Source organism: Acromyrmex echinatior, chromosome 1 (assembly GCF_024713525.1).
Source record: "Acromyrmex echinatior isolate Ae372 chromosome 1, ASM2471352v2, whole genome shotgun sequence".
In the NCBI taxonomy this organism is placed as follows: Eukaryota; Metazoa; Arthropoda; class Insecta; order Hymenoptera; family Formicidae; genus Acromyrmex; species Acromyrmex echinatior.
Genome location: NC_141852.1, coordinates 27,554,355 through 27,578,845, shown reverse-complemented (window position 1 = coordinate 27,578,845; position 24,491 = coordinate 27,554,355). Strand labels below are relative to the sequence as shown.

Here is a 24,491-nt window from a genome sequence, read left to right as displayed (position 1 = left end):
CAAAATCGAATTTTTACAAGAACAAATTGTATAAGAAATTCACTTCTTATTTCATTACTTTTGCATACTAAAAATCGTTTATTTTATATAATTATGCAAATATATTTGTGATTTTGGGTGGGCCCTGATGAAGCACTCCAAATTTTCTGCACTATAATATAGAATCACTTTTGTTATAGAGTTTATGTGTATATCAGGGTATATTCGAATGGTATACTTAAATATTCGCGTCTCGTGATTATTTTGACTAAACAAATAAGTAATTCAATAATATTTATATGGTTTCCTATGAAAATATAATATTGTTGAATTTGATATTATTTTAATATTATTGATATACATTTTCTAATAAAAAGCGTCATAATATTATAACATTACAACTATCATTGTTGAATATTAAGCTTAAGCTTTTTTCTTCAGTAGATGTACTTCTTCAATAGATATTTATTCCTTTTGAAATCCCAACGATTTTTTCTTCTCTATAGTTTTGTTAGGATATTGGGAACCAGTGAATATCCGGTAATAAAACTCCTGTTGGCAAAGTATTATTAATGATAGGTCGACATATTTTCGAAAGGTTTTCGAGTATTTTCTTTTAATTAGGTAATTCTCGATTATATTAAAAAATGTAGAAAATATAATGTGATCAGGATTTGTCAAAAAATTGTGAGAGTATTTTAATTATTTTGAAGCGATCATATACTTTCGAAAATTAATATTGCGTATCGGAGTTACTGAAACGCAATGGACAACATTGAGAAATATTGAGAGAAAATATTTGAAAATCTGGAGAAACATTATGCCGGTGTTACACAACTTGAATTGAAGATAAAAAATTACGAATTGAAGAATTGATTAGAATTCGACCAATAGATAATTTTAATTTTAATCCGTTTGATTCTGATTGAATTCTTATATCCTCAATTCGCAATCCTTAATCTTTAACGCATAACGTAACACGTGCATTAAATGTATGCAAATTGATTCAAGATCAGAATTTGTTAAGATTGTCGCAAAGATAAATATAAATGTGAAAAGGTATCGCAAGGCATTATATCCTGTATACAGTGAATGCAAAAAGTATTCGTACAGAGAAAATATTTTTTAAAAGAACTTTATTTTTAAAAAGTAAATATTCTCCAGCGAGAAATGAGTCATCGAATTGATGTTGAATCAATATCGATACGATGATTTCAACACCAATTTGACGTCGATTCGACATTTAATTGACGATCATTTCTTGCTGTGTAATGAACAATTTATTTATAAAGAATAAAATAAACTGTACGTTTCTTAAAACTATATATATCAAAAAAATATTAATTATAGAAAATATATCATTTGAAAAATAAAAATTGTATTGTTTGGATGCTCAAAAAGCTTATTCGTACAATCAAAAAATTTAGCTCTAAAATCAAGAACATATGCGAAGTTCGTTTGTTAATATAACAACATAATGTATTTATTGTATAAGTTGCTAATTAATGTTATTTTCTGCAAATAACAATAAAACTTTTTTAAATAAAAAATTTCCTCGTACGAATACTTTTCGCTCTCACTGTAGATCCTTTGAAAAATAGAGTTTGATCGATTTCGAAGTAACTGAAATACACGTACGTAACGGCAATATCGAGAGATACGAGGGAAAACATGGAAAACATTTGGGGAATTCAAAGTTTGGTCAATGTCAACACCTGCCGAACGTTGCTGGCGCGTGCCTGTTTTGTTTGCACATTCGATTACCGTAATCATATGTGTGACGTTGAAATATTTTTAAACTCAAGTGAAATTAAGCATCTCGAATACGGTCTAAGCTATCCAGAAGGTATTCATGACATTCCATACGGAATTCTCATTAAACGCGAAAGTTGAATTACACAACGTAAAAACAACATGCAATTACTGTACATCATCGGTTATACAGATCGTATTTAAATTAATTGAAGAAAAAAAAAAACGAAAGGAGGAAAGGAAAAAGGAGCGTAAATTCCTTGTAAAAGAAAAGAGAATAAAAAATATAGGACAAATTTTCTTTGCAAAAAAATATTCGATAAAATAATTCGAAATAATTCACTCTGTATATAAAACATATCGTAAAACATATCTAATGAATATTACAGCGGATTGTTAATGGACGATGACCTTCAATTATATCTCATTCGAATAATCGCGTTGGAAAATATCGCGGCGCGGCGCCACAATTACCTCGCAAAGCCTGCAATTTCGCGACCTTATCGCTTTATAAGTGCGCTCGGAAATCTCGAGGGATGCGTAAGAGAGCCTTATAGACAGCCCGATACCACCGGTAACGTCAGTAGACCGTATGGACGTGGACTTTTAGCGCGGTAGGCAGGAGCCCAGATGGCAAGCGCCCGGTGTACCCTGGCTGAAATTTTCGACTGCGAGTCGACCAAGACGATGCCGCTGCGCCGTCGTTCCTCGTGCCACCTGCTGCAACACGTAAATCAGCCCCAAACAGTTAAACGCCATGATTTTCGACGGATACGAGCGGGATCGACAATTCCAATGACAAATCCCGCTGCTCGTCTTTTACGCGATTCAATTATTCAATTTTAAAAATTACAAATAATAGGGAACATACAGCCGCAACGATGGATGTTTAAACGAAAGTCGTATACAATATATTTAAAATTATCATATAAAAACGTAGATGTTTCGGTCAAGATTTGAGTACATCAAGATGACAAAAAATTAATTTATTGAGAAAAAATCGAAAAGATCTTGATCTATTGTCTTACCATCTTTTCGACTAGCGATTTTTGCTTAATAAATTAATTTTTTATCGAATAAAGTAAAGAACGCCGAACGGTCAAAGTTAAATGTTACGAATATATTTTTTTAATCAATTTTTTTTTGTTCCAAATGTGATTGCGCGCCGATAATTGTCGAACTTTCAACACAATCATTAGAAGCATATTGAAGCATTTTAATAATTCCCACTAAATAAAACTCTTAAAAAACGAAAAGAAACTTATTGCGAAAAATATTACCTCCAGGATTCGAACTTGGGACCTTTCAACTTGCCGGGAAGAGTGTCTTAATTTTTTATCATCTCGATGTACTGATGGTGATCAAATCTTGACCGAAACGTCTACATTTTTATATGATAATATTAAATATATATGACTTTCGTTTAAACATCTATCGTTGTGGCTGTATGCTTGCTATTATTTATAAATTTTAAAATTGACCTCGAAATTCTCGAATTCTACTTTGTACCGTTCATTTGTCTTTTTGCTCGTTTTTTTCTCTTTGCTTATTTTATAGATTGGTATTCCTAACGGTTCTTATATTTGAGACCATCTTAAGTATACAAGTTTTTTTTAGATGTTTTAATCAATCAAGCCGTATATTAGTATCTTCAGATATTTTTTAAGACGATCTTAAAATAACAATAAATTATGAATATCTAGATTTAGAATTATGCGTATAATTAGAAATGTTTATAAGAATTAGATATATTCAATTTAATTTAATTTGTAATATTACAACTTCAGTTAGCGTTTCAAGACCGACAGATAATAATCATCAGAGCGCAATTTCCTTGAGCTGAAAATTGTGAAATTTATAAAAAGATACAGTGCAGCAACATCCGTTTTGATCAAATATGACCTTCTTCGTTTATTAATTGTTGCAAGAAAAATATTTATAAGTTTTTCGTAGTAAAATTATTCGTAGAAATTCCAGAATTATATTTAAATAATTATAATATAGTCTTGAAATTCAAACTAATAACTGAGATCGACTAGGACGACCTGCCCAGTAAACAAGAATGGATTAAAATGGATTGAAATTTTTTTAGATGTTTCCGAATGCGTATTTTAAATAGAATACTTTTTTTGGATTCAATTTGATGCAATTGGATTGAAAAACTGCATTTCCTATTCAAAATTTTGAATTAAACAGTATTCCCAATGCACACAGAAAAAGCTAATATTATTTTTTAATTGTAAGCCATAGAGATATGCTCCATGCAATTCCTATAAATGAATAAAAATACATTCAGGATTGAAAAGCATTCATTTTAACATTCGTGAATCAATATTTCTGAAAATCTGAAAATCCATTTCAATTTATTCTCGTTTGCTGAATGTAAATAATATTGACATTGACATCGATATATGTCTGTCGTCCTAATACAATAAATATGTACGATGTAAGACAAGGATTATAGGTCAGAGACGATTATCGTATTCCCTCGTATTTATTCGTCTTCTCGAAAGCGTCCCTACCTTGTGCTATGGAATTTTCTTTTCTAAACAATACATAACGCATTCTGTATATACTTGCGTCCGATCGATCGCATGAGGATCGTTTCTCACGCTTTGATTTTTTTTTCCCTTCCGTCGTGTCGCGTAACTCGTATTTCCACGTGCACACGCATAAGGGGGAGAGAATGTGAATCTCGCCGGCAAAAGGAGACGTGCATTACACGCTAAAAAGAGGGAGAAAGAGAGAGAGAGAGAGAGAGAGAGAGAGAGAGAGAGAGAGAAAAAAACAGCATCAGGAGTATTGAGTTGCAACGGGAGAGAGCATTTAGAAACGATCACTCGCGCGCGGCCATGCGATGTTACAGTTCGGTACGGGTTTGAAAAGATCTTTGTTCGAGCTTCGGAGCGCGAGGAAGTGGGTCCGTGCCCGCGCGCGCGCGTTCACACGCGTGTGCGTGCCTGCGTGTACGATTACGTGCGTGAGAGCGCGAGCGCGCGCTGCCGGAAGTCGGAGCGTGCATCATAATGCCTCTGGGTGCGCCTCGCTCGCTCCGCTCACCGGCTATTTCTCGCTTCACTGGCAAATAAAAAACAATGTAACGATCTCTCGAATTCCCAATTGCTCCGTTACAAAAATTCACAAATATCGCCCGTCGCTTTTTCATCGCAAATTCAAACACTCCTGTTTTCGCCAGGCCGGCGGTTTCCTCTTTTCCGCTATGTTTTTCGTGAATCGATTAAAAATTCGATAAATACATGCAGTTCACATTATTCGATGCGGAACGAATGCAATTTTTGCAAATATGATCTCTACTTTATCGACGAGAGATGTGAGCTTTACTTTATCAGCGGGAGATAAGGTACGCTGCTTTACCGAATTACAGTTCTCGAATGCTGTGAATTAGAGATATAGCGACACCAATCGTATGTAAATATAAGTATGTAAAGATTGATAATTTTATTGATCATCGATATCGAGCGTTTTGTTTATTCATAGCACATTTGAATAATTCGGTGGAATGTTGTACGAAGTTTACTACTGACCGCGTCACGCGAAGCATGTAGAATACAACGGGATTAGAGCCTTTCACTTTTGAGTGACACGAGGTTCTTTTGACGATCTCGTGTCACGATGACGCGCTCTTCGCACTTCCTAATTGTGTCTTATAATTTCGGGGCGGAGCTGAGGAATGAATTTTGAATAAATGACAATGTTTTTATTATGCAATTTGAGAATAGGCATCAGTCAAATTCATGAGGATGTTGGCAATTAGAGCAAATAATTTACTTCCTCTGAAACTGGGAGACTTCAACGACTTGCATAACAGTCTGTGATCGTCTGAGATGAACATTCCATAAAGGCAGAGGAAATTATAAAATTCAACAAAATTTATATACAAGGTTAAAGATAGTATAATATTGTACTTTGAAAAAAAAGAAGAAAACATGAATGAAACCAAGGATAATACGGTACGAGTGGTTTTCATATCCTTACTGCTGGATCTTCTAGCATTTACAATGATACTGCCACTACTACCAGCTCTATTGGACCATTATAAGGAGATAGAAAAGGAACATGGATTGTACTCCACTATTATGTACCGTATGAAGAGTATACAAATATTCTTTGATGCACCGGATAAAGTCAGCACAGTTCTTTTTGGAGGTTGATATTTATGCTTTTATTTAAAAAAAAAAAATAAATTTTATGTCATATATTTTTAAAAGTAAACTTGTCTCGTTCTGCTTCCTAGGTTTCCTAGGATCTATGTACTCCTTCTTACAATTTTTGGGTTCACCAATCATAGGAGCATTATCAGATATTTATGGACGAAAACCTTTGATGTTACTTTGTTTGATTGGCATCTCACTCTCTTATCTTTTATGGGCTCTGTCTGCAAATTTTGGTATATTTGTATTGGCCAGATTTGTAGGTGGCATTAGTAAAGGAAATATCAGTCTGGCAATGGCTATTATTAGTGATGTTACATCTCCGAAAATGAGAGGAAAGGCGATGGTAAAGAAAGATAAACAAGCATCGAATGCATAAATAGCATCTATTTAAAATAAATACCATTCAATTCTAAATTACGTTCTCTCATTTGTGTAGGCACTTGTGGGAATAGCCTTCTCCATCGGTTTTGTTGTGGGACCAATGATAGGGGCATTTTTTGCATGGATTTCTAGTAATAATAGAGAAGGCACATGGTACGTGATACCAGCACTATTTGCGCTCTTCCTTGCCTTAAGCGACTTATTTTTTGTTAATTACTATCTAAAGGAGAGTTTGTCGTTAAAACATAGAGCTACCACTTTGGCAAAAGGATTATCTGGGGCAATTTCTTATATTAATCCTGTTGATCTCTTCCAATTTAACGGAGTCTTGAACTTGAATCGGCAAGGTATTCTAGAAAATATATATGTGAAATATATCAAAAGCGTTTTCTCTTGGAATATATTTTATAATCAATAATGTTACTGTTATCGATAACTATAACTTGATTTTTAGATCAACAAGACTTGAAGATATTGGGCCGAGCATATTTTATATACCTTTTTATATATAGTGGTTTGGAGTTTACTCTGACATTCTTGACTCATCATACGTTCGGATTTACGAGTATGCAACAAGGTTGGATGTTTCTTGGAATTGGACTGATTATGGCAGTTTTACAGGGTGGATGGGTGCGACATATACCTCCGAATAAAACTAAAACCATCAGCGAACTGGTAATGCTAATTTATATCAATCTTCTACGTATCTCTCAGTTGTTTATTTAATGATATTTAAAAAAAAATCTTTTTAGGGTTTATGGCTAATAATTCCCGCATTTATATGTATCGGTGTTGCCTCCAATGTACAGGTGTTGTGTATCGGGATTTTTCTTTTCGCAGTTTGTGAGCATTACATTTATTTCTTATTGCCGATATAAATTAGTACATTCGAATTTATCATTCAAGTATAGTATATGCAATAATACGTTGCAGTAACAGTTGCTCCATATTATCTATTGCAGCCACTGCAATGGTTGTGACTTGTGTGATGACTTTGGTGACGCGTATTGGACCCGAACATCAGAAGGGTGTGATCACTGGTATATTTCGATCCCTGGGTGCACTGGCTCGTGCTTGCGGACCTATCGTCGCCTCTTCAGGTGAATTCAAGTGAATTGAACTTGCAAAAGTGCTTTTGTTTTATTTATTTTATTTTCTTGAGCGCACATGTTTCTATTTCAGCGTTTTGGTGCATTGGAAGTGCCACGACGTACTTAACTGGGGCTCTACTCCTCACGCTACCGCCCTTGATTTTGCATAGAATGCGTACTTTATAATATTTGGCATACTCAAATGTTATGCCATCCGCTGCCTTTTTTAATCCTAAAGGATATAAACTTTATATAAATAATATTTTTATATCTTTTTATACATTCTAGCTTTTACTAATTTTATACTAATTTTTAAAAGAAATTGATATTTATATATTATATGTTTATATATATTGTATAAGTGATATAAATAGTGATATGAAGAAAGTAATAATTTCCATCAAATGAACGTAGATTCTTAATTAGTTGATAGATTCTTTAAGATAGTTTCTAAACATCACATTTATTATTTATATCTAGCTTGTTATACGTATTAAAAGGCCTATGGATTAAATATATGTACTTATACATACATATACAACAAAATTATTTGTATATATAATGTTATACATATATATTATATATATATAATTTATTATATATATAATTTTTGCGATACAAATAACAAAATTGTTACAGAAAGATATATATAAATTTATATTTGAGCGTTATATACACGTACATAATCTTATCTACAATTGTAAAAGTTTACAATTGTAAAATCGTTAATATTTCAATAAATTAAACTTTTTATATACTACACAAATTATTATTATTATGTTAAAAGTTACTTCCTCCTATGTCCTATAATGTAATTCTCAAATTCTGGTTTGCGTTCTTTTTACACTTTCTATACTTTCTCCGAAATCTAAAGGCCAAACCGAGGACGGATTTAAACATACCGCGCGAATAAATCATGATTTATCGATAAAACGGTGATCTTTTTCTAATTTGTTTATCTATACAATTTGCGGCGCATTCGCTGATTATCTCATCATTTATTTCATTGGTGAAGTAGTGATCGAGCGTGCGGATGAGGAAAACTGTAATCGAGAAAGAAAAACAGACTCGTCGTAGTCGTCGTCGGTGTTGGTCAGTGTGAATGTGGTTTATCGATAAATCACGCACAGCCGACGGCGGCGGCGACGTCACAGCGCGGACGCGCGATCGCTTGCGTGGTGCGCATGTCCGGCGACGGTCACGTGACCAGTCCCACTCCCACGATCGCCCCCACCGTTAGTCGACGGCGCCGTTTACGGTAGGAAATTCCAAGAATTTCCACCCGTATCGGTTCATTCCGTCGTCATCCGCGTCGACCGACGGTGCCCGACGGCCTGTGATGTACGCGGCCGAGAGGACGGTCGAGGGAGCGGATTGGAGCGGAAGCGTCGGTAGGAGGATTTCTTCGGGGTGTAACTTTCGGGAGAAGGGACAGGCAAGCAGGTCCCGAACGAGCGTTATTGATGACAGCGTGGGTGTGAGTCTGATTGCGCGCAATAATTACTTCTTTCCGCGATTATTGCGCGGCCAGTGCGGATTATAGTTGTCGCATCGCGCGTCTGCGATACGTTCAAGGTCGCCGGCGCGAAACAACAACGAAGAAAGCCGAGCTGCGATAGCAGCGGTGGCGGCGGCGGCGGCGGTGGCGACGACGACGACGACGACGACGGCGACGGCGACGACGACGACGGCGGCGACGGCGACGATTACGATTACGATTACGCCGTGTCTATTGCGTCGTATAAACGTCTTCGCCGAAAAACATCTGTTTTCAAAAACGAGGGAGTAACAGGACCGACCAGTACCAAGTGAGTTTCGTCGAATTCCGGAGCGGTCTTCGTTCGCTCTTTGCCCGCTATTCGCTCCGCTCTTTTCCTTCCCCCCTTCCTTTCTCTGTCCCTCTTTCTCCTACCCTTCTTCTGCGTTCTTATCTATTTGCGCGTTACGTCTCGAGATACGCTTTTTTTTCTCTCCTTCCTCGACGATAGAGTTTTTCACGAGATTTTTTTCAAGGACTTTATCGCCAACTTTTTTTTTTTTACTTTGGAGCAAACTTTCGTTTCCGTATGAATCTCGCGCGCGCGGCGTTCTTTATTCTTTCGAAGTTCCAATGTGCGACGTCTTCTTCTCGCTCGTTCAGTCGCGACAAATTGTCACAGACGATAAAAATAAATCGGCGAGATCGTTCCCTTTTTTTTTCCTCTTTTTTAAATTAGACGTATAATTATCACGATACCGCGGAGAACAAAGACATTTTTCGACACCTTGAAGTTATGATACAGGGTGACTTTCAGTATCTTCTGATCGAACTTTAGCAACGAGTCATAGTCCTCGATGATCTGAGTAATAATGGATTATATAATGTATCACGTATTTAATTCGAATACCGGGATTCTGAAACTTTCCGTGCGGCTGCAACGCGAAGGGAACGTTTGCGAGATCTATTTATAATGATATTCTTTTATTGGTATAACTCGTTGAGATTTAGCGACGAGATGCTGTCGATCGTTTTTGAAATTTTCTGTTTTTTATATTAAGCCCGTTCCACCATATAAAATTACCTTCGAGATTAATTTCAATTTCTAATTTACTCTTTATCTGCTTTTTCTAATTTTAAGAATCAGGAAAAGAATAAAGAGTAAGTTAAACCGAGATTAAAATTAATCCCGGTTTAACTTACTCTTTATTCTTTTCTCATTCTTATGCCAGTTTCTATTAATGTAGTTTAATTTTAGTTTTGATTAATTAATCCTTCATCTTTTATTTTATTCTAAGTATTTAAAAAAGGTGAATAAATTGAACCGAGATTAAAAGTCCTAAAGTTAATCTAATTGGTAGAAATGGGCATCAAAGAGTGAGAATTTCGATCAAATTCCAATTAACTTAATCAGTAATCAACAAATACATAATAAATCTCGGGTATCAAGTCTTTCAAATATATAATTATTTTGCATACAGCAGAATTATCTACGTAAAAATTTGTAGCTTAAAATTTTGTCGCCCATAATGTAAATAATCTTTTTTTGCCTCAAAAATTAATTAATGATATAAAAATGGTAGAATTGCTTATTGCAAAATTTCCGTTTTATCGTTTAAATAATAAGTGTCTGTTTTATTGCCTCCAGTTTAAATAGTTTCTTCTTTTTATCAATAAAAAATTAGCGATTTTATTTATATTAATAAAATACTATTAATTGATCAGTTTAATTTGTCAAATAGTATCCGTAATAATTTATCAATATAAAATGAAAAATTTTTCGTCTGACACATAAGAAGAAAGATTAGATTAATGACGATGAATCGTGCAATTGGAATTTCTGTTGTAAGTGATTCGGTCGGGTTGAATTAAAATCGCCAGTTAAATTGATTTAAATTTTTGATCAGAGTCGCCTTTAAGTATCGACTGTTGAGATAAAATATCTGAATATATAATGTAACGGACATTTTCTTTAAATTAGAAAGATTACAATCTCGCAAAATGGCGCTGTGGTTGAAAGCACAGCAGCTGTCGCAAGATTCTTTGCAAAAGGTGCGCAACATTTATGGAGAACATTTCCCGATTGAAGTGAGACATTTCTTGTCATCATGGATTGAAGAGAAGATGTGGTAAGCATAATGTATAAGGAAAGCAGTCATTTTTCGAATTTCTTATTTATATACATACGTTTATATAATATATAAATAAGACATTCTCATTAAAAAACTGCCTTAAATTTATTATATTATTAGTATATCTCAATCTCTTTGATACATTCTCTTTTTTCTATCTCTGGAAAATATGTTTTAAATCTATTCTTGAATAAATTAAACAATATTATCAGGGTTGCTACAAGTCTAGAAAATCGTGAAAATTAGGAAAAGTCAAGGAATTTATTATCAAAGAAAAGTCGCAAATAAGTGAGTGTCACTCTTGCATGGACTCTTTGATTTGTAAGAACTGACTCAGAAAGAGTTTAAATTTCAATCATTTTTTTCTTTTTTTTTTTAATTTTTTAAATAATATTTGTAATATGTACATTTAGCTGTGTCGTTATATCGGAAAAAAAAAATCAATATTTTTTGCAAAACTTATAAGTACGCAAAATTTTTTAATTCCTAATTTCTCGAAATATTACGTATTTAATGGTAAGGATAATATTTTCATTAAAAAAATCAAAAGTTTTCATTAAAATCAGTAATCCTCATTTTTTATAGTTTTTCTTTGTTAAAATATTAAATTATTATTACTTTTTAATATCGTAAAATTTTAATTTTTGTAATACTTTTTAAAATTTTTTTTAAGTATTTTATTATTCTAAACTCTATTTTACTTATATTCTATTTAACTATTTAAATTATCAAACAAAATTTATATATAAAATTATTTAAAGAAGCACTGATAATTTTTTAAATAATTTTGTAGTAAGTGATTTGCAAAAGCTATTAACATAAATTATAATTAAAAGAATTTATTTTATTTTTTGTTTATTTTTTCAATTTTCTTTTTAATAAATAAAAAGTTTTAATTTTTTTTATTTCTTATGTTTTATTCAGCTTTTCTTTCAGTCAAGAAATTCTTCAAAAAGTGATCGGAAAAACCGGGAAAGGTCAGGGAATATTTTTTTTGCTTCTGTAGCAACCCTGATTATGTAATCTAAGGATATTGTTATTTCATTCATTGTTAATGTTGTAGGAATAACGTAGAACCGGAAAACCCACAATTTGAGCACTATGTAAACAGCTTTGTTGGATCACTGATACTCGAGTTAGAATCAAAAGCAAACACTCTTACTACCGAAGACATGTTTGTAACAAAGATGAAATTGATAGAGGCTGCTAGCATGTTCCGAGTGAGTTATATATCTCTTGTGTTTTACGTTTATATTTCATTCATACTTAACTTATTTACTTTAATTGAATTAAAAATGTTACATATCTCTATTGTTCTTTTATTATAGCAAAGATACAGTGAAAATCCAATGTCATTGTATAAAATAATTAGACACTGTTTGGGCACGGAAATGAAATTGGTAGCAGAAGCCGAACATTTAGGAGGTTTAATAAGCAGTGATAGGGTCAGTTTGATGATAGGTGATACGGTAACGGAAATAGCTCATCAGGTCGATACATTACGGCGAAAGACATATGAGACCGGGGAGGATTTACGAAAGATAGAACAGGAGCAGGAGTCTTTCGCTCTTAGTTATCACGAGTGTACGAAACTGAATGCCCATTTGCAACATATCGCTATGCAAGTGCAGAATCAGCAAAATATGGAGTTAGAAAAAAAGATTAGGAGGTAAAATGGTTGTTTACAATTTACCATTTAAAAAGTACAATACATTACAATTTCTGTTTATTTATGATATATGATTAATGTTTTTTGATTTAGACAAAAAGAGCAGCAAGATTTGCAATTGAGTCAAAAAGTAAACGGTGTGGTTCGTCTACGTTTGATGCTCATGGAAAAATTGGATGATATTATCAAGAAATTGAATATTTTACAATCGAGAATTCTTGACGATGAACTCATAAGGTAAAAAATGTCGATAAATATTTAAAATTAATAAGATTAGATACAGACTTTTTTTTTCTTTTATTGAATCATTAACGAGCTTGTTTCGTTTAGGTGGAAGCGAGATCAGCAATTGGCAGGTAATGGTGCAAATTTCGCGTCCAATAATTTAGATTCCATTCAGGAATGGTGTGAGAGTCTCGCCGAGCTAATCTGGCAGACTCGACAACAGATTAAAGAAGCGGAACGTTTAAAACAAAAGTTCCAATGTGAACCACCGGGCATTCGAGATACTCTTCCGAATTTAAATACACAGATTACACAATTTCTCAGTTCACTTGTTACAAGTACTTTTATTATTGAAAAACAACCACCACAAGTCATGAAGACCAATACTCGTTTTACGAGCACGGTGCGTCTTCTTGTTGGGGGCAAATTGAACGTTCACATGACACCGCCACAAGTTAAAGTGAGCATAATTAGCGAAACGCAGGCAAATGCTTTGCTGAAGAGCGAGAAAATGGCAAAATGTGGCGAGGTCAGTGGCGAGATTCTGAATAATACAGGCACAATGGAATATCATCAGGTGCGCGAGATTTTTTGTACTTAATGTGATAAGAAAGTAGACAAATATTTTGAAAAGTACCGCTCTTAATATCAATTCAAATCTTCAAAATATCATGCTTATACAATATCATTTTGCAGGCAACAAGGCAACTCTCGGTGAGTTTCCGCAATATGCAGCTGAAGAAGATCAAGCGTACTGAGAAAAAAGGTACAGAATCTGTGATGGACGAAAAATTTTCATTACTGTTTCAATCGCAATTTTGCGTTGGCGGAGGCGAATTAGTATTTCAAGTTTGGACTCTAAGTTTGCCGGTAGTCGTGATAGTACATGGTAACCAGGAACCACATGCATGGGCTACGGTAACTTGGGACAACGCGTTTGCTGAACCAGGTAGACAACCGTTCCAAGTGCCGGAAAAAGTGCCATGGGGACAGGTGGCTGAGGCATTGAATATGAAGTTCCGTTCAGCAACTGGTCATCCTTTGACTGATGATAATCTCCGATTTCTTGCGGAAAAAGCTTTTCGAAGTAACGGCAATTCAGTCGGTCAGGATTATTCGAATATGTTGTTGAGTTGGGCACAGTTTTGTAAAGAACCGTTACCCGAAAGAAACTTTACCTTTTGGGAATGGTTTTATGCTGTCATGAAATTGACAAGAGAACATCTGAGAGGTCCATGGATCGACCGATACATCCTTGGGTTCATCCGCAAGAAACAAGCAGAAGAAATGCTAGCAAATTGCGCGGTTGGCACTTTCTTGATGCGTTATTCTGATTCAGAACTCGGCGGTATTACTATCGCTTGGGTTGGAGGTAAAGTATTAAAACATAAATACTATTTAATACAGTGAGATAAATTTTATGTGATAAGATACATGCTATAACTAGTATCTTTCTTAATGTTATCAGATCAAGCAACAGATCATGTCTTCATGCTACAACCGTTTACTAGTAAAGACTTTGCTATTCGAAGTCTAGCTGATCGCCTTGCCGATATGCAACATTTACAGTATCTCTATCCAGATATTAGCAAAGATACTGCCTTCGGCAAATATTATACACCATTTACTGGTAAATGTAATTGGAATGCAATGGACTGAAAACAAAACCGTTTGTGTTGAATAACATTACTTTAAATACGAAGCGCTACTACGGTCTGAATGTTAAGATATTGGATTATTATATACATTCGTATAAATGAGTTAATTTCAGAAATGATAATTGCGTACCGATATGGTTGTCGGACTTTCAACGCAATCAATCTGAAATATTAATAATCCCCCAAATTTCCCAAATTAAAAAACTGTAATAAACTTATTGCGAAAAATATTGCTTCGGTCGGGAGTTGAACCCGGATCTCTTGCATTCCGTGCGAGCGTCCTAAGCCTTTAGACTATCGAGACAACCAAAGTCCGACAACTATATCACGATACTATATTGATAGTCGCGACACGCAATTATCATTTCTGAAATTAATTCATTTATATAAATGTATATAATACTTCAACATCTCAACATTCAGACCGTAGTGGCGCTTCGTATTTAAAGCAATGGACTGATTTTGTGATTAATTAATTAATAGTAATTAATTAATTAATTTCCATAGATAACCAAACTCAAACATCAAATGGGTACGTCAAGCCATATTTAGTAACACACGTGCCAGGTTGGGGTGCTCTGCCCAGTATTGGTGGTCAAACGCCATCGCATTCATCTGTAACAGGTATAAGCAACAATGGTCAAAGTGGTCCGGGCGGAAGTTACCCTGCTACACCACAAACTGTATTTCCGCCACATAGTCCACCAGATCCATCTACGCGAGACACGCCATCCGTAGCATCAAGGTCAGTCTCTTGGATGTAATATCGAATCTTGTGATCTTTATCTGGTATTTCTATTAAATCAATTATGAAATGTCGAAATATGCCTTTACATTCGGTACTTTGTTAGTCTTGAAAAAGTAAAACGAATCTCAGATACATGATGTCCAGTGAATTAAATAAAAGACATTTTTTTTTCCAATTGATAGTGTAATTTTCGAAAAAAATGGTTCTTCGTACTTCAAAATTGTTTCACACACATGTATTTCTTTTTCATTACTTTTTTCATTACTTTCTTTACGAGATATCACCTTCTCATCGGTTTTGGCATAATTTACCGGACATCTTGTACATTGAACATATCGCGCTCATTTTAGGAATGATAATTTTAAAATGAAAATTCTAAATTTTTCGATTATCATTACAAGCATATAATATAATTAATTATGTTATTATATATATATGAGTAATAATTTTAAAATTAAAATTCTAAATTTTTCGGTTAATACCATAAGCTTGTAATATAATTATGCTACCGTACTAACAGATGTTGAATCTGTTTTTGTTGATGGCACAGAAGATTTTATTTCTCATCATTTGATATTTTTTATATTGTAAATTAAAATGAAATCTTGTAATACAATACCAAAGTACCATATTATATCCCTCCGGCTTAAAGAAATGAAAATCGAAGACAATAATTTATGTGAGCTTCTTGCAAATGAGAACAAGTATTACACATTCCTTGCACTTAACTCACATTTTCATCTTCTAGATTTTCTATTTTTTGCAAAGACGGTCAGTATTTTTTTTTTTTTATAAGCGTTTTTTGACACAAGGAGTTTTATAGAAGAAAGATGTAATAATAACTGCGCGATTGTACTTTTTGTAAACGTTTTTACGAAATATTGTACGTTTGTAAAACTAAGATAAACGAGCGAAAGGGGGGAAAATGATATATACGATATGCATTATTCAACGAATTTTGTAATGACTGATAGTATGTCTTGGGCGATATTGGGTTATTCGGATATATTGTGTCTGAACAAGGCAACTGTGACGAGAATACAGATAAATAATCATTATTTGCTAAAACGTTCAAAATATATGTGCAAATGTCTGACACCATAAAGTAATAATCATGTTAAATTATCATTTAATATTCTTTTCTCTTTTTTTAAATAATTTTTTGCTTATTTTGACATTTTCTCATGTATATTTATTATGTGTATCCCAGTATTTTTGTCCAATAAGGCTTTATTCATACTATAAGTATGATAACGTTCCAGTTGCTTTTTAATTGTTTGCTGAAATGTTCTTCAAAACACACGCGCACGCGAGCGCGTGCAAACAAGTAGGATTGTTCATATTAGTCAGATATTTAAATCTTGATACAATTGCGTAACTGAAATATATTCTAATAAAAAAAATATTTTATTATAATATATTTTCAGTCTTATCGTAACATAATGTATGGTCTGTTAAAATATTCAGATATAATTGGTATTTTAAATACTGTATGTCTATTTTTGTTATAGTTTGTTACGATAAATGCGTTTTCCAATTTTAATAGGGGCTTTCTTCAAAACAGATTAAGATTTTGAAAGTATATGTAATAATATGATAATTCTTTTTAAAATATTAGGTGTTGGAATTAATTCGTAGCGTTTTACAAGTGATGGGAAGTACTTTCATTAATGTATTTTTTAATGCTCATGTGAAATAAATAACATTCTTTCATTAAAAAACGCTACGAATTAATTCCAACACCTAATAATTAAAAAAAATTTTCATTTATACATATTCATATATACATATATGAATGTACATATATGCAAATGTATACATATATATATGTATATATATATATATGTATATATTAGGTGTTGGAATTAATTCGTAGCGTTTTTAATGAAAGAATGTTATTTATTTCACATGAGCATTAAAAAATACATTAATGAAAGTACTTCCCATCACTTGTAAAACGCTACGAATTAATTCCAACACCTAATATATATATATATATCTTTAATATGAAAACATATACATATATAAAGTTATATATATTTGTATACATATACATATATGTGTATACGTCCAAATATATTTTAGATTAAAACGTTCAAGAATTAGAAATGTCAAAATAATGTCATTTTGAGAATGAAAGGCAACTGGATCATTATTTATAGTGTGAACAAAGTCTGATTAATCAGCTATCTATAAATTTACTATTAAAGGGCATTGCTATTGTGCATTAACTTATCAATAATGCAATGTTAGTAATTTGTGAGGAGATTCTAAGTTACTATAATATTGTAAAGTGCTTTTATACGCACAATTGCATTTTATATATCATTAAATTTATATATTTAGTTTATGCATTAAGTTATATAATTGGTAAACATGCGATCTCTGTTTTCTACTTTAATTTTTTAGTATTGTTTATTTTTTAAACACATACATACACAACACACATTGTGTAATTACACGCAAATTTTTATAACCAAAAACATTTAAAAGTTATCAATAAATTTAAAGAACGTAAACGGATACTTTATTTCAACAGATTTAATTCGTTTTTATCGTTGAAATGATTTTGTTTCGACTATTTGTACTAGTTGTTGATGTAATCATGTTGCGGACCATTGAGAAATATTGATTAAAAATTAGGATGATATTAATCTTTACGACTGTTAAATATTTTTTCAAATGCAATGATTCATTTTTCTAATGCAACGGCTTATCCATGGCTTTAATGTAGCTTTTATATACTTATACAAATTTTGCATACTGTAGCTTATAATATTATATATACATAGCATAAACATTCGCGTGTTAAAGAGACATTACGTTTAGAAATATAGGTGCGCAGATGTGCTACTCATATAAGATAGCTGTGTCTGTAAAAATGAAAAAAGGCAAAGGCCTGGAGCAAGCCGGTACAACCACAACAGAATGTTCGATACTGTTCTGCAAAATGCAGCTCCAATCACTCGCAGCTGGCAATTGAGTAACGTTATTGCTCGCGAATTCATTAGAATGATATTGCCGTTTCGTTTCTCTCGTGCGTCATACAAGTTGAAAAATAAACAATGGAAAAAGATCATTTACAATTTTTCATTTTACTTTTCTCGGAGACGATAAGTGACCGATCTGCAAACTTAATTCTGGGTGGGGCTCTTGTGGTTGTTATTACGTACTGCCTTCGCCGTGTTGTACCGGCTATCCCGGCTTTAATCGGTCACCTTCGAAAAAGTAGCAAAAAAAAAACGATACATGTTCTCAGATTGAAAAAAAAAGAATGAAAGGAAAGATATGGAGGAAAGAGAGGGACAGATTTAACCTACGATAATTTTGATTATCGAGGATTGCCAGTGATTGGGGTTGTGTTTTGATCTGTGGTAGCTACGCTCCGGGTCTCGGCCAGTCAGGCGTTGGGCAGCCAGGTTCGGACATGGACTACATGGAGAATATGGAGATGATTGGTAACAACGAATTGCCGTCGATTGACGAAAATCTCAACTTGGATCACTTGAGCACCTTCAGCTTCGACTTCATACAGTCTACATACAATCAATCTACCAAGCTGCAATAGGAGGTATGCTTATGAAATACCCCATCATCCCTGAGACGGCATATCCGTGGTGACCGCCGTTGCATATCTAATCTCGATCTTTCTCCGATCTCTATTTATCAGTCACGCCGAAATGCACCGGAGGCAATGAAATGTATCGCGAATTGTTAACAGGGGAGGGATATTAATGTATCCTAGAATGGTACAATTATGTTTCTTTTTTTCTCTCCTCTTTTTTTATAATAATCATTCATAGCCAGTGTTTTTTGTAGTTACAAAATTGGCATTCTTATATCTTAGAAGATTATAGAAAAATCAAGTTGTTATCACTTTTATCTAATATGATATATAGTATGTAATATATCTCTGTTGATCTTGTTCTCTTATATTCAAGTTGCACTGACTGAGCAATGTCTGAGAGTTTTTGCATAAATCATATTGATACGTTGATGCAACTCATTGTTAAATAGATATGAAGTACGAAATATTTGTATCTATTTAATGAATTGAATTGTTAACAAAAATTGTAATTTTTTTCCGTTAATATTTTTTTTAATGAAAAGAGCAATTCTTAAATTCAATGTTTTTATATTCCAAATTCATATTTATTGATTCTTTTATAGGAGCAACCAAAAATTGTTTTTTTTTCATATTCCGTTAATTTCATTAATTTTCGTCTCCTTTTGTACTCTTTATTTGTATCATTTGTTTTGTAACGTTTATCAATGTAATTTAAGTTCTTACACAATATAAAAGAGACTTAGTACAAAGATTTATATATTATTGTCTATAACGTATGAAGTGCTAAAAGAGCACATGTAATTATAAATAGAATTGTATGTCGCTTGTGAATAGCAAATTAAGCAGGTATCTATAATATCTATATTACATATATATAGAATTACGTCTAGAGATTGATATAACAATTATTTTTGTTAAATATTTAGATCATTTTATAGAAAACATTTTAACGGAATAGTATAAATCGTTACTTCTTTCTTTTATAATAACTTCTATAATTACGTATTATACATGTATTTACACGCAATTTGATTTTATGTCTTTAGAGGATTATAAAGAAAAAAGAAACAAAATCTTTATCGCTTGCCTAATTCAAATGTTTGAGATTTGATAAAGATTCGAAGCGAGAATTTTAGAGCATATACTTATACAAGCAATGCATAGACCATCATTTCCACGATCACCTAGTCAAATTGCATTTTGGATTTTGGAAAGAAGGCATGGAAATCAATTAAATTTTTAGTTTTGTTGCATTTTGTTCAGTTATACAGAAAAATAATGTTAAAAGAAACGATAGCGCGTGTTACATAGATTTAAAAGTGCATTGTGTGATGTAATCTAAAATAAGTGCCTTGCGCATTTTTAAACTTTGTATTCTGCAATTTTTCGGCAAGTTCTGCAAAGATCTCGTCGAATTAAGTGTAAATCATTTTAACTAATTTTTAAGAAATTTTTTTTATTTCAGTGATCTTAAGTTTCTAGGATCTACGTAGTATTTCAATAAGACAAATTATTTTTGAAAAATAATTCAGAATGTTCTGCGAAGGTTCTTTGAATTGATATATATATATATATATATATATATATATATATATATATATATCTTAACATCAATGTTTAGAATTATTTTTAGAAATAAGGAATATTTCATAGAGTATGAGATAAAGAGAAGAGAAAAAATAAGAAGATTAATTTTCTTACACAAAATCTTCTTACTTTTTAACTTCCAACAGCTATAATAACTTTAGGTTATTATAGATAATTACTATGGTGCCCTATTCCCTCCCCTGTATGTTTTACGATATAACGTATGTTACACGTAACACGTATGTTTAAACGTGGAATAAAATATATTGTAGAACAAAATATAATGGTTGTTCAATTATTTTCTTTCTACTTTAACAGATATCCATCTCATGCTGGAATAAAGCGCGGCTTTATGATATATAACTTTAGATTTGTTTTATAAGATACTATTTTAGATACTCTTCTATCACAACAGAACATTTTTCCATCAAAAAAGTTTGTTAATTTATAAGTAAAAAATGGCAAGGCAGGAAAATCTCGGGTTTTTCGTTCTTGATAGGCGGTTACTATAAAGCTATCCAGCAGCCAGCTGTTTGTTACTGTAACTATATTTAGAATAGAATTCACGATTTACTCGACGTACTTTCCGTATCCGAAATCTCGAGAAGATAAATTCTTGATTTCTTCTGCGTTATTAATTCATTAATTAAATTATGAAGAATTAATTAATAGTTATAGTTAATGTAATCATTTCTGTTTTTGACCAGCATAGCTTTTTAGCAATTATTAACTTTCTCAGAAAGAAACTTTAGTATACTTGAAATAAATACTGAAAAATTTAAACAATGTAATTGCTTTTTACTCTAAAACAATTTTATTCATAATGATATGAGATTTTTTTGTCCCAAAAATAGGGAATATCACTTATTATGAGTTTAAAATAATATCTAATAAAATAGATTGCAATTTATCTTCATAGATAGACACAGTAGATGATTTCAATCTAAAAACAGTTAACATGCTGCTGTCGAGGTAGACGAAACATCATTTTGTTTGTCGATTGGACAAGGACATTCTGTGAACGAATTGTCCTCGACATAATGACCTGGCATGGGATAACTCATGTGATAGATCGTGTCGCTGACCATCGGCTGTTCTGGAGTTTGATATTTGCCCTTTCGAGCCCATGGAAGTTCCTCTTTAGGTTTCGGCGTCCACGTTTGGTATGATAATTTATTTATTGTCTCGCAGTCGATTTTAACTTCTGGCCTGGATAGAATGCATCACAAGATCAATTATGACTTTATAATTCAAAGCATGAAAAGATTTAAAAGACGAAACAAGACTCTAATAACCCGCGCTGATTATATATTTTGTAAATATATAGCTAAATCAAATCAAAGTTAAAATGGATAAAGAAATTAATTAGAGTCAAACAATTTAAAGGCGTCCTCGGAGGAAAGAATTTCCTTCTGAGAAAATGAGTTTTAGCTGCATTATTAATGTCTTTTGGACTGTTTAAATTTTACGATTTCGTTTTTTCTTCTCACCTATAATATTCCATAACGGGTTTGTAACTGCGAACAGGTTTTATCATGTCGGGTTTTACATAAGATAATGCGGTAATCGTCTCTCCCTGCAACGGCACATCGACTGTGCGGATATTATCAGAGGGGACGATAAGGTCCGGACGTAACGTCGTTTTCGCTACGTATTCACAACGAGTTGTTGTATCCGATTGCATTTTAGCGGTTGCCAACATGGTCTTAGTGAGCGGCAGACACGGTTTTCGCTTCTCGGTCCAGACTCGTTGATAACTTAGCTGCGAGATAACTCGCATAAGAATTACGAGAGTTATAAACCAAACTATAAAACTATTTTTTATAGTTTTATATAGCGGCTTTGTATCGCGCGACCTAAGAATAATTAAGAAGTTGCACCTTGCTAGTCGTATCGGCGGACATTTTTGCATCGGAGATAGAGATATTGCCGCAGGGAACAAACGGCACCATGCGCTCAACGATACCTGGTAGATAGCTCTCCTTATAGATGGTTTTATCAACAAATTTTGCGCCGTAAGGAAATACGTATGCCGCGACGGGAAGGAAAGGTTTCTGCCTAGTTCCCGCATTCTCCATATAGCTTTCGGAATAAGTGGTCTTGTCGCACATCGTGATTTCCGGTGGCCTTTAAATATTCAGATTAACATTCTTTTTTTATGTTACAGAAAATGAGCATGCAAGAGAGAATATTTCTATAATTGTTACATAATCGTATAGCAAGAGAGAGACAGAGAGAGAGAGAGAGAGAGAGAGAAAGAGAGCAATTTTATTATTTTATATTTAAATTTTCTTAATTAAAATATGATGTAATAGAGCTTATTAATAAATAAGACGATTCTATTTTCAAATTTTATATATATATATATATATATCTTATCGTGACATTACAGAAAATAATTGTACAATATGCCTCTCTCTCTCTCTCTCTCTCTCTCTCTCTCTCTCTCTCTCTCTCTAATTTTATCATTGTCAGAATGAAACACTCAAATTTACATGCGATACATACTTGTACATCGGTTTCTGCGCCCAAGGATGTAATTCTTTCTTAACGACGACAAACGGCTGATAGCTCAATTTTTGTGTCGTCTCTTTAGGAATTGGCTGGCTTGATGGACGGTAGTCTAATATCGGTTTAAAACTAATTACAGGTTCAATAGGCCCTGGAGGAACGTAGGACATTCTTGCCATCGTTTTGTCGTCTAATGGAGCTAAACTTGTACGAATATTTCCACAGGGTATAATCATTTCTGGCCTGTCTATATATTTTGCCCCGTAATCGTGGCGGACTGTCGTCACAGTTTCCATCGCGTCTGTAGTCGTCGTCAGTCTAGCAAAACGATTATATTAATGATTATATTCAAACTTATCCAAACTTATCAAGCAATACAAGATGGATTTCTCAAATTATTTTTTGATCTACCATATATATTCATAATTCTTATTTTAAGATTGTTTTAAGAAATTTCTTAAGATGCTAATACGAGTGTTCTGTAGTCGGTATTTATAATCGATTATATTTAAGAATGTCTTAAGTATAGTCTTAAGATGTTATGAATCAGTCAGAGAATCATTAATACTAAATAAATCCTCTTTTTGTAAAATGTTATAAATATCGATGCAACATAATAATGCAATAGAGATACTTTACCTACGTTTCGGCATGATAGGTTCTGCTTTAACGGTTTGCCATACAGGTTTGTAGGATAATTTACTTGTTGTTTCATCGAAAAACTTGCCAGTACTTTTCTGAAGGCTGTGCATAGGCCGGATTGGTTGCAATCGAGCGCAACGCGCCGTTTCACGATCCACATTTAGATAAGACAAGTGATATGTCGTTCTGTCTTCAAATTGCGTCGACGGTACCTTGTATAAGTGCTCCGGTGCATAGGATTTTGCACGTGGAGGCTGCACGTATCTTTTGTACTGTGTTTAATAACATAAACGTTCAAGTTGTATAAATATTAATAATATAATTATATATTGTATATTATATATCAGCATATAATATACAAGTGTTCAAATCTTAAAATTGCACAATCAGCCATTAATAATTATAAGTTATGAATACATTAATTTGCAATCTATCAATAAAATCATTATAACGGAAAGTTTAACATTGCATACGGTATATCAGACATAATAATAATGATTTTTTTAATACTGTTATTATTTTAAAAGCATTAAAAGTAATTGATTAAAAATTTATAAGATATTGAAAATATTGACGAGACAATAATTACTTTTGTCTTGCATGGACATGTCGTTTTGGTACATGATGGGGCTTTCCTCTTTGAGCAAGACTCAACAATCTCCATATTGCTTTAATCCCTTTTCTTATCGTAATTGTATATATGTACAATGCACAATTGCATCAGTATTATTCTGCATAAATGGTCTAATAAATATTAAAATATTCAAAATAATATGTTGGAATCGAAGTTTCATTACATTTTAAAAATCTGATTAATATACGCCTGACACATGGTTCAGAACTAACTTCGTGTTGTCCTCGTCGTAAAGATATGTCGTTGTGATCATGGTGTCAAG

The 24,491-nt window shown here is 32.9% G+C and overlaps 3 protein-coding genes and 1 long non-coding RNA gene across 4 annotated transcripts; 2 read left to right on the top strand and 2 right to left on the bottom strand.

Annotated features, from left to right (window-relative positions):
* Positions 1 to 4,884: 4,884 nt before the first annotated feature.
* Positions 4,885 to 7,892, top strand: rtet (major facilitator superfamily domain-containing protein rtet). Its single transcript, XM_011059746.2, has 7 exons — positions 4,885 to 5,898; positions 5,987 to 6,249; positions 6,343 to 6,634; positions 6,742 to 6,962; positions 7,040 to 7,130; positions 7,250 to 7,387; positions 7,470 to 7,892. Exons 1-7 carry the CDS (start codon positions 5,679 to 5,681, stop codon positions 7,562 to 7,564), a joined length of 1,320 nt encoding a protein of 439 aa, XP_011058048.1. The 5' UTR covers positions 4,885 to 5,678; the 3' UTR covers positions 7,565 to 7,892.
* LOC105148184 (uncharacterized) lies at positions 7,418 to 8,558 on the bottom strand. The gene is made up of 2 exons (XR_846402.2): positions 8,281 to 8,558; positions 7,418 to 7,610 (listed from the first exon to the last, which is right to left on the bottom strand). It is a non-coding gene; the product is annotated as an uncharacterized LOC105148184 (long non-coding RNA).
* A 146-nt stretch (positions 8,559 to 8,704) lies between these two features.
* On the top strand, positions 8,705 to 20,726 carry Stat92E (Signal transducer and transcription activator Stat92E). Its single transcript, XM_011059745.2, has 10 exons — positions 8,705 to 9,186; positions 10,837 to 10,984; positions 12,051 to 12,207; positions 12,316 to 12,656; positions 12,750 to 12,893; positions 12,987 to 13,458; positions 13,578 to 14,253; positions 14,350 to 14,511; positions 15,047 to 15,284; positions 18,666 to 20,726. The coding sequence occupies exons 2-10, from the start codon at positions 10,857 to 10,859 to the stop codon at positions 18,853 to 18,855; spliced, it is 2,508 nt and encodes an 835-aa protein (XP_011058047.1). The 5' UTR covers positions 8,705 to 9,186; positions 10,837 to 10,856; the 3' UTR covers positions 18,856 to 20,726.
* On the bottom strand, positions 20,557 to 24,400 carry LOC105148187 (uncharacterized). Its single transcript, XM_011059750.2, has 6 exons — positions 24,185 to 24,400; positions 23,593 to 23,867; positions 22,951 to 23,271; positions 22,323 to 22,569; positions 21,933 to 22,204; positions 20,557 to 21,651 (listed from the first exon to the last, which is right to left on the bottom strand). Exons 1-6 carry the CDS (start codon positions 24,257 to 24,259, stop codon positions 21,396 to 21,398), a joined length of 1,446 nt encoding a protein of 481 aa, XP_011058052.1. The 5' UTR covers positions 24,260 to 24,400; the 3' UTR covers positions 20,557 to 21,395.
* Positions 24,401 to 24,491: the final 91 nt, after the last annotated feature.